Raw genomic sequence first — 10782 nt, 5'->3', positions numbered from 1 at the left:
TTAAAAAATCTATAAAAATTATACAGCTAACATCCTAATGGTGAGAAACTTGAAGCTTGCACATTAAGATAAACTACAAGGCAAGGATGTCCCTCTTATCACCCCCTTTCAACATAACACTGGAAATTCTAATGCAACAAGATAAGAGAAGGAAATAAAAAGTATATTGGTTGGGAAGGCATACATTAAACTATCACTGTTCACAGATGACATGATCATCTATGTAGAAAATCTGAAAGGATCCCCCTGTGACCTTCCTCCCCCCAAAAACCTTCATGGAACTAGTAGGCAAATACAGCAAGGTTGTAGGATACAAGGTAAATATACATAAACAACCACTTTCCTACATACTAATAATAAACATGTGAAAATTGAAAGTAAAAACATAATACCATTTACCCCAAACATGTACTACTAAGGTATAAATCTAAAAATATATGTATATTAGAAAAAGTACAAAACTCTGATGAATGAAATTAAAGAACTAAATAAATTCCATGCTCATGGATAGGAAGATTCAATATTGTCAAGATGTCAGTTGTTCCCAACTTATTCTATAGATTTTAATGCAATCACATCAAAAACCCAGGAAGTTACTTTGTAGATATCCACAAACTGATTCTAAATTTTGTTTGGAGAACAAAGTTAGAGGACTGCCTCAACCTGATGTCAAGACTTACTATAAGACTACACTAACCAAGACAGTGGGGATGTTGGCAAAAGAATAGACAAGCAGATCAATGGAATAGAATAAAGAACCCATAAATAGATCCACATAAATATAGCCACACAATCTTTGATAAAGGAGAAAAGGAAATATAATTGAGCAATGATTGTCTTTTTAACAAATGGTGATGGAATAGTTAGACATCCACATGAAAACAAAAAAATCATCAAATCTAGACAGTTTCTACTCTTGCCAACAATTAATTCAAAATGGACCACAGATCTAAACGCAAAATACTCCTCTAGGATAACATAAAACAAAACACAAATGACCTTGGGAATGGTGTTGGCATTTTAGATACTTGAACACCAAAGACATAATCTATTAAATAAATAATTAATAAATTAAAATTTATTTAAAAAAGACACTGCTCTATGGAAAAAACAATGTGAAGAAAATGAGAAGATAAGCCAGAGACTAGAAGAAAATATTTGCAAAAGAGACATTTAATAAAATACTGTTATTCAAAATATTCAAAGGACACTTAAAACTCAACAATAGGCAAATAATCTTATTAAATAATGGGCAAAAGACCTTAACAGACCCCTCACCAAAGAGGATATGCAGATGGGAAAAATGAGCATACAAAAAAATATGTTCTAAATTATATGGCATGCAAATGAAAACAACGAGATTCCATCGCACACTTATTGGAAGGGCCCAAAACTGAACACTGACAAACTAAATGATGAAGAGGGCAGGGATCCACAGGAGCTCTCCTTCACTGCTGGTGGGAATGCAAAATGATATGGCCTCTTTTAAGAGAGTTTGGTAGTTTCTTATAAAACTAAGCATATGTTATCATACAATTCAGCAATAATGATTCTTGGTATTTACCCACAGGAGTTGAAAACTTATGTCCACCCTCAGACCCTGCACACAGACCATTATAGCAGCATACTACACGTAGTATTGGCCCCAGAATTACATTTAACAAGGTAGTTCCAACACGGACTGTTCTTCACTCTACATCTATTCCTGAATTCAAAGCTCCACTCTGTATTCTGACTCTTTCTTCCAAGCAAGCACAGTGCTCATAGGGATTCAGGCTGAAATATGTTTTATTTAATTCTTTATCCATCAGAGGCATGTATGGACAGAAACACTAGGCCACAAATGAAGTAAGGGAAGGAATGAAGGATTGAGAAGACAGTTGATGTTGGTCCTCTTTTTTGTGAATGAGGCTCTCCAGTTAGTAGTACTCCTCAGGTTCACATTCTCTGATGCAGCAGAAAACTGTAGGTATTACACAATATACCATCCTAAATTCTTTTTCGCCACACTTCTTTTTACATTGGCCACTTAGCTTTACACATATCTCTGAACGATTAAAAACAAAACGGTCCTCTTTACTTGAAGCTGAAAGAAAAGCAAGAACAGATGGAATTAATAATCCAAGTTAAAAAATGCCAAGATTTCATAGAAGTCACACAAAGAAATAGAGACCACAGAGGAAAGAAAATTCTTTTTTACTTTTTCTTTTTTAAAAAATTTCTGTCCCTATCTATACCAAAGCAAATCAAGGAAACCAACCAGCTTCCAATTCCTAAGCTAAATGTCTCGCCCTTACACATTTCAGTTGATTAGGTAGTGAACCAATAAGAGATACCTGGAGAGCTGGCAATTTATTAATGCCCCCCTCTGTCTGTCTTGATCATCCCCTGGGGCCATTGAATAATGAGGGGGCCAAGCGCCATCTTCTCCTTTGTTATTCATAAACTTTGCCCTTTCCTCCTCCATAAGGTTTCATTGTTCATTGTATCCTGACTTCAGTTGTTCTAAAATACTGAAAACTACTGCATTCCTTCATTCACATATCTACAGTCTTCTTGGATCTGCACCCCACCCTCACCTGAGGAGTTCTGCTTAAAAACAGATATTTTGGGAAATTAGCATAACGAATGGGAAATTAACAGAAGGTATGATCATTTCTGAAAGGCACTTAATTTGTCTGTGCTACTCCGCCCTTCCCCCCTTTTTCCCTCTCTCACACTTAGGTTTCCAAAACAACAAATACTTTTAAAAAATGTGTTTTTCTCAATCTCACTTTGCATTGTAATTCCTTTGGTTTTGTAATGTCAACAATCATAAGGAATGACTTAGAGATTTAGAAATGAGGTGTTTTTGTCCCTAATGGAAGTTCTGAAATGTAAGAAGTGGTTTTTGTTTTGTTTTTTCTTTTCATTTCCTGTATCCCCACAGAACAAAACTAGAAATAAATGGTGCAGATTAATGGAGAGCCAGGTTTTGGTTAAATATAATAAATAACTTTTTAACATGTAAAGATTTTATTGTAATCATGAAATATCTTGTCTTAGAAAGTATATATCTGCCATCCAGGGCCAATATAATCAGGCCCTACCAGACATATTTTAAAAGGTGAGCCAGAGTGGATGAGCCATTGTCAATGATGCCTATCAGCATGCTTTCATCCCACATACCTATTCATTTTATTTTGAAATTAAATTTATTTAACTCTGTAATTAATCAACCCCTTTACTAAAAATATTTTAGTACAATATTTTTACAGAGGGTTTTTATATACATATCACTTAAAATAAAGGAGTAATATTACTGATACATTTTGCAGCAAGCATTTTAGGCAAGGAAGATTTTGAGACAACACTATCCCTCAGTATCCTATCCTATATAATAAAAGGCTAATATGCAAATTGTCCCCTTGACTGGGAGTTCAACTTGGGGGTGGGGCTGGCTGGCCAACTGTTGTGGCCCCTCCTGCCGACCAGCCCTGCCCCTAATAGCCCCCTCCCCTGTCCCAATCAGGGGTGGGGCTGGCCCAAAGCCCTTCCCCCTGGCTGGCTTGGCCTGATTGGCTCCAATAGGGGCAGGCCAGCCAGACCCCAGCCATGCATGAATTTATGCACCGGGCCTCTAGTTCTTTAATAATATGCTGTATTTGCAGATCAGTTTTGGAGCTAGCACTCTAAATGGCCGTTTGGCTGGCAATTGCACATTATTTGTAACTAAAAATAAAAATAGTATAAACCCAATATTTACTCTCAGATGAGGAAGGTATGTCTCATAATCCAAACAACCTCAGCATAGGCCTAAACACAGAACAACATATTACACAGAGCATTCTGAGAAAAGAACAATTTTGCCCAAACTCTTGCATTCTTTTCTTTCTAAAAATATTTTCTTGTATTATAATAAAAACCATAAAATATAAATTCAAAGCTTAATGTATTAATATGTATCAGATATCTATGTAATATCTTTGTCTTCATCTTTTTCTTTCTTTTTGCTCTCTAAATGTGTGCAATCCTCAAGACTCTTTCTTTAGTTCTCCTCTTTCCCCCCATCCATGCATCTATCTATTCATTCACTCATTGATTCATTAAATAAATCTTTATTGAGTACCTACTGTACAGCAAGCACTGTCATAACCACATTTTAGCATTGATATAGTGGCAAAACAAAGCAAAGCAAAACTAAAGAAAACATGTGGTCCCTATGTATATTAACTTGACCAAAGCCTCATCACTCAGTCTTTTTCTTAACACTATCACAAAGTAACTCTTTCTTTACCCTCCCATAGAAATTTACTTATATCACTCACAAGGAGTTTATAAGATGCTAACTTAAGAAGACATTTTGCTAAATGGCATGTCAAATCATGATTGAGATAAAGACTAAAACAGATAAGAGTTCCTTTTTAAATCATTCCCCAACACCCAGTCTAGACTTCTGTTGCTCAATTGCCTCTTCAAGTTATCTTAATTACACCGTCTTTGGAATTAATAAGGATACTTTAATAACTTTTTGTATATAACAACTAGAGGCCTAGTGCACAGGATTTGTGCACTGGTGGGGGGCGTGGCCTGTGGGGATGGCTCACTGTTGGAGTGCTGCTCATCACAGCTGAGTGGCTGTTTACCCGCCCTCTGAGTGGCTGCTCCCAGGTCCAGCATTTTCCATGGAGCCGGAGCACTTGCCTCTTCAGGGGACCCAGCTGGGACTGGGCCCCGGAACAATAGCACTGAGAGGTGGCAGAGTAAGCTTTAGTCCTGCTGAGGCCACAACCCACCTCCCAGCCTCCATGGTCAGCCAGGAGGAGGAGTCTGGGTTGAGGAGGCAACACTGGAGCCCACCCATGGCCCGGGGTTCACAGTGGAGTAGCTGCTCATCCCAGTCAGCCAAGCAGCGCTCCCACTGTGGTAGTGCACTGACCACCAGGGAGAAGCTTATGCATTGAGCACCTTCCTTCTGGTGGTGAGTGAGCTTCATAGCAACTGGTTGACCAGTCATCCTAGCTGTTCTGCCATTCGGTTACTGGGCTTTTATTATTTAGAACTAGAGGCCCGGTGCATGAAAATTCATGCACTCAGGGGGATCCTTCAGCCTGGCCTGCACCCTTCTCACAATCCGGGACCCCTTGTGTAGGGTCCCTAGGCCTGGCCTGATATCAGGGCCTATTGGGGCTTTCCTTCCCCTGGCTGCAGACAGCTGGCCCCACCCCTGCCACTGCCACTGTTTGCCTTCTGTGCAGCGCTGACCACTCCTCTCCCTCCTCCCACTCCTCTGCCACTGGTGGTCCCTCTGCACAGGCGACAGTTGTAGGGTACGACCGGGCTGCAGACAGCTGCCCCCCCCCCTGCCACTGCCACTGTTTGCCTTCTGTGCAGCGCTGACCACTCCTCTCCCTCCTCCCACTCCTCTGCCACTGGTGGCCTCCCTCTGCAGGCGACAGTTGTAGGGTACGATGGCTTGGCTGGCCTGGGCCTCCCTCTGTGGGGCAATCTCTGGCTGGCGGCACACCTGCCACAGAGTCACCACTGGTAGCCTGGGCCTCTCTCTTTCTTTGCTGGGGGACAGGGCCAGCCCTTCGAGGGGCTGTCTGCCTACCTGGTCGGTCCTGCCTACCTGATCATCCCTAACCACTCTTCCTACCTTCCTGATCACCCCTAATCACTTGCTTGGGGGTGGGGTCAGCCCTGCAAGGGGCCATCTGCCTACCTGATCGCCCCTAACCACTTGCCTGCCTACCTGATCTCCCCTAACCACTGGTCTTCTTGATAGCCCCTAACCACTCTGCATGCCTGCCTGATCTCCCCTAACCGCTTGCATGGTGGGAGGTGGGGGGGAAGCCTGGTGAGGGGCCGTGGTGGTTCTAGTCTCTGGTTGTTCTGGTCGTTATGCTTATGGTGGCTGGCCTTTTATTATATAGGACATATTTTTATGTTTCCAAAAATATTAGGATTATGGACAATGGACTGTGGTGATTTACAAAAGAAATTATGAGGAAAACTGAGACAGTAGTCTGAATCCTAAGAATAATGGCACTAGCAACATTAAAAATCAAACAAACAAATAAAAAAAAACAATGCTGAGAGCAATGATTGGAGAATATTTTCTCAGAAATAGGAAGGACATTTGTCTAGACAGTGTTTCATAAAAAATGAGACTCTATGACTTTAAAATAAAACTTCTTTCTCATTTTGAACATAAAATCCGCATTCATAAAACTGGAAGGTGAAAGACAAGAGCTACATAGCTAGGGGCTGGGACAAAGAACATATTTAGAATATTTCCTTCATTGCATTTCACAGTTAATAATTAAATATGCAAGATAGAATTATACTTGTTTTATTTTACCTGTGTTTATTTTACCTGCATGATTTTGTGCCTTTTCAAATATTGTGGAAGGATTACGTATCTCTGAGTATAATTTCTCAAACTTCTTTCTACATGTTACTGCTCCTGGCATGGAAGTGCTAACAGGTTGTCCAGAGCCCACTGCAAAAGAAAAAGGTTACTTCAAAAGTATAAGAAAAATGTTTTTGAAATAAGGACACTAATATTTTTGCCTTTATTTCATAATACTATAAACTGTAAGAGGTTTTAGAAAATAATACATATATAGCATATATTTCTTTAAAGTGGGGTTGGATATGTAAATGAACATCTTGATTATTAATAAGATGACCTCACACTGCTTTTGTAAAGAAGGAACAATGAATTAATGTGGGCAAAAGGCAGAATAAATGCTAGCTATTAAAGTCACCATTAAGAAAAAAAAGCATCATCCCATATTGAAATCTAGGTAAATCTACATAATGTATCAGAAAACTTCTAGAAATAGATGAAATTTTAATGAGCATGTTTCAATTAATTTGTACGAAGATGATGAAGAAAAAAATTACTTATTTAACTTAATTCCAACTCCTTGAGTTACAAGAGTTACATTATCAATTGAAGTTCATTCATGTGTCCTCTTCTGGTGAGAAATTGTCAGCTAAAAGCTATTTATGTTTGAATATCATTAGAGCAGAGTAGAAGTGAAAGAATGGGATACAATACATTTATTTTATGTTAATCTCCTTTGAACTCAGTAATGACAGATACCGTGGTGATTCAGGGAAAGTAGCGAGAAAAAGAATTTACTTTCAGCAAGCCATTTAACCTCACTTAACCTCTGTCATCAAATTTATCTGAGCATAAATTATTCCACTCCCATTTAAAAGATTATTAGTATATTAAATAGAAAGAATTTAAATATTGAATAAACACACATTTCAGAGATTGAGTATACCACTGTAGCACTATCCCAACAACTTACATATATATATAGATATATGTATAATCTTACATAATCAAAGTTAATTATGGGTTTTGTTAGTGCATTGCCCCTGAAAATGTATTCAAGTATTTTTTTCTATCTAGGGGCTGTATATAAATATAATGTGGTCTTGCTGATGGTATTAATACAATGTTTGTATAATGTTAATAATAGTCACTTTAACAATTCCAACCTCCCTTCTCCCCTTTCATGCTGACCCCATGGGCAATAATATTCATGTTACCTGATAGAATGAAGACACTAAAGAAGAACAAAATAAAGGAAAAAAGAATCTTCATTATTAATGATTTCTGAGGAGAAAAAAGTCCACAGACCTTCTGTTTTCATTCTGTTGTTGTTAAAATAAGGAAGAAAAATAATAATTTCATTTATAGACTTCTTTTTTGCAGTCTTGATTACTGAGGCTTAGTAAAAGTAAAAACTTTGACTTGCTTGGATGAATAGTGTCCTGTTAGAAGAGATGGTATCTAGAAAAAGCTGGTATGTTGTCCTAGAAAAATATCATCTGCTAACTCCTCTTGAGGTCAGTTAAGAAACTTTAACAGTTACAATATTATGGATATAAATTGCTGAGTGACCAAGTTAAAAATAATTTTGTAGCAATTCACATAATATTCAGGAGAAATGTGTTTAAATAATCACATTTAATATTTTAATGTCCCTAATGTGAAAAATGAATCTTAATGTAATGAGAAATCCAAAATGGAAATTTAGACAGAAATTGCCATTGAGAATATTTAATTTTACACACAAACTATTGAGATTCAGAGTGGTTAAGTGATTTCATAATACACATCACTTTTATTTAAAACGTATATGAAAAAAATAATGACTGCGTACTGATATGTTTGAAAATTACCTTATATAACTTATTTATACTTGGAGAAGGGTGTAGTCACTCAAGTAGGATTCATAAATGTCAATGTGAAAATATCCTGTGTTATAACATCAGATTGCCTTTCTCTTCTTTTCTGTGTAGTTTGGAGTTATTTTTGACCCCACTTGCAAGTTTTCCAAAGTCCATCGTAGTAGATATTGGAGAAAAGCAACTGAAATTGTTCTCCAGACCCCATGAGCAGATGTTAGGAGCAAAAATCCATTGATTCTCTCTTACTACACCCAGAGAAGGCACTAAAGTCAGGATGGCAAGTGGTCTAAGGCCAAAGAAGGCACTAAGCATCTGGATATAAAAGAGTCCCAGTGAACATTAATTGTCCTTATTCTACAGCAACAGAGGTTGTTGGCCATGACAACATGTATCAATATTCAGAATCTTGGCAAGGCTTCCTGAATAAAGCAATGAAGGGATATGTCCAAAAATTATTTCTTTCTACAACCAATTTCTACACTCTATAAAATGTTAATGAAAAATTATAAAACCTTCTATTTAGAGCTTAGAACATGACTGAGAATTTTACCATCATCTGACATATGTCAAACCATTCAGGTCAATCTTCATTTAAGGTTAACTCAACAGAAATTAAACACCTACCACGTGCCTATTGCAGCTCTCGTTGTTGTGAAGAAGATAGGATATCTCATTGTCATGGGTAAAAATAAGTACTAAAAAAAGAGAGAGAAAAAAGTACTAGTTGAGTAACTGGAATTAAATTCTGAGTTCTATTAAAAACAATTTACTGGAATTTAACTGAAAGTGAGTAGGAATTCTGTTATGAGAATTCCTCTTTGATTTTCTATTCTATTCTTTCCCAAAGATATGACAAAGGTGAAATAACGTTATTTTCCTCCAAAGGCTAAAGCTAAATAGAACTGTATTTTGGATATTGTCTTTATTAAATCTGAAGGGAAAAAAAACACACCACAGCAATATAAAACATTACTGCCAATTCACTTAGAATATTTTTTGACCCAGGCCTCATGTAGGACAAGGGAACCACTCTCTTTTTAAACAGGTAAGCATCATCTCAATCATTGCTCTGGTTGTCCAACATGATAAACACATTCTACAGGATCTATATTACATAGAAGGACTAGACTATTCCTTTAAACATTTATTATTTGTATTATTTAAATTATATTTTTGTTTATAGATATAAAGAATTTTAAATCATAGATAACTGAATAATTTAGGAATGCTTGGATTTGTTGATCACTATTCTATTATTAACTCATAGCCATTTTAGATATAGATAGTAGTATGAAACAGATAAAAATACCTTGTCAATGTTCTGAGAAACAACTTATTTTTGAAAAGATAAGAAAAGAAATATATGACAATTCAGTAGGATAAATGCCACCTATGTTGTATGAAAATAGTTTCTTATATGTCTTCTGAGTGTAATATTTTCCCTCTTATAGCTCAAAGTTCAACATTGGAGAGTGAATATTACAATGTTTCTGGACAAGGGATTTTTTTTTTATCTAATAAGAAAAACATAGACTATGGAAATTAAAGCAGAAATGAATACAACAAGTACATTAAATATTTTATCCTACTTCATTCTCTTCACTTCATAATTATCCTTATTCAGTTATAGAGAAGCAAATTATTAACACAATTAGTGGTTTGGGACCTACAATATTTAAGTTTATCAATAACCATGTGATCTTAGGTAATGAAAACGCACAACATTTATTTGCCCTCTGCTTGTCAAGAAACAAAGAAAATACTTCCCTTTGGACTGCTGAGACCATCCTCTTCAGAAGCAGAGTCTCTCCAATTAAGTTTGCCCTTATTCCTAAGAAATTACTTTATTATTTTTAATCACCATAAAAAGATTTTTTTTATATTTTTAAATGCTTTATGGAAAAGAAGTGAGAGGAAAATAAAAAAATCCAGCCTAAGAAATCAATTCTAAAAAAATAACTATGTAAAGAGAGATGAAGAATTACAAAATTAACAAGTTGTTTCTTGTTGAACTGAGGGGCCCAAACTGTTCCATTCTCTCTATTCAACATCAATGAGAAAATCTGCTGGCACTCCATATGTATTTATTTGGCAGGAAAAATGAAAAGGGTGAACTATCCCCATCTAACCTTTCTGTCACATTTTTCCTTGCAACCATCAACTGTGGTTCTTTCATCCACAGTACCAAGAGTTTGGAATATACTTCTGATTTAGAGTTAATATTTCATATGTTCAAAAGTGCATAAGAAATTAGTACAAGGATTGGGGAAGCAGTGTTTACAGATAACGAAGTGATGATAAAATATTATTTGCTCTATTATTTTTCAATCTTTTTACCTTAAAGAGTGAAAAACATATTTAATTTAATCCTCATTTGTTTCTTTATGTAGTAGCTATTTTTATATGATCAGAACTCTTTATTTAAAAGATTTAAAATTCAGTAAGTCTTCTCTTGATCGAGATGGCATTAATGTTCCCCTCACTATGCCTGAATTTCAGATGGGTTTCTTTCTGACAATAGGCCCCTAACATTACTGAAATATAATAAATGTGTTCTTATACATTTACTTTAGAAAACTTGCAATC

At 36.4% G+C, this 10782-nt stretch overlaps 1 protein-coding gene across 1 annotated transcript; it reads right to left on the bottom strand.

Moving 5' to 3' along the window:
- Positions 1-1919: 1919 nt before the first annotated feature.
- On the bottom strand, positions 1920-8352 carry DEFB112 (defensin beta 112). Its single transcript, XM_006765723.1, has 3 exons — positions 8286-8352; positions 6344-6484; positions 1920-2086 (listed from the first exon to the last, which is right to left on the bottom strand). The coding sequence occupies exons 1-3, from the start codon at positions 8350-8352 to the stop codon at positions 1920-1922; spliced, it is 375 nt and encodes a 124-aa protein (XP_006765786.1).
- Positions 8353-10782: the final 2430 nt, after the last annotated feature.

This window comes from Myotis davidii, unplaced genomic scaffold (assembly GCF_000327345.1).
Source record: "Myotis davidii unplaced genomic scaffold, ASM32734v1 scaffold240, whole genome shotgun sequence".
NCBI lineage: Eukaryota > Metazoa > Chordata > Mammalia > Chiroptera > Vespertilionidae > Myotis > Myotis davidii.
This window is presented reverse-complemented; position numbering and strand designations above follow the sequence as displayed.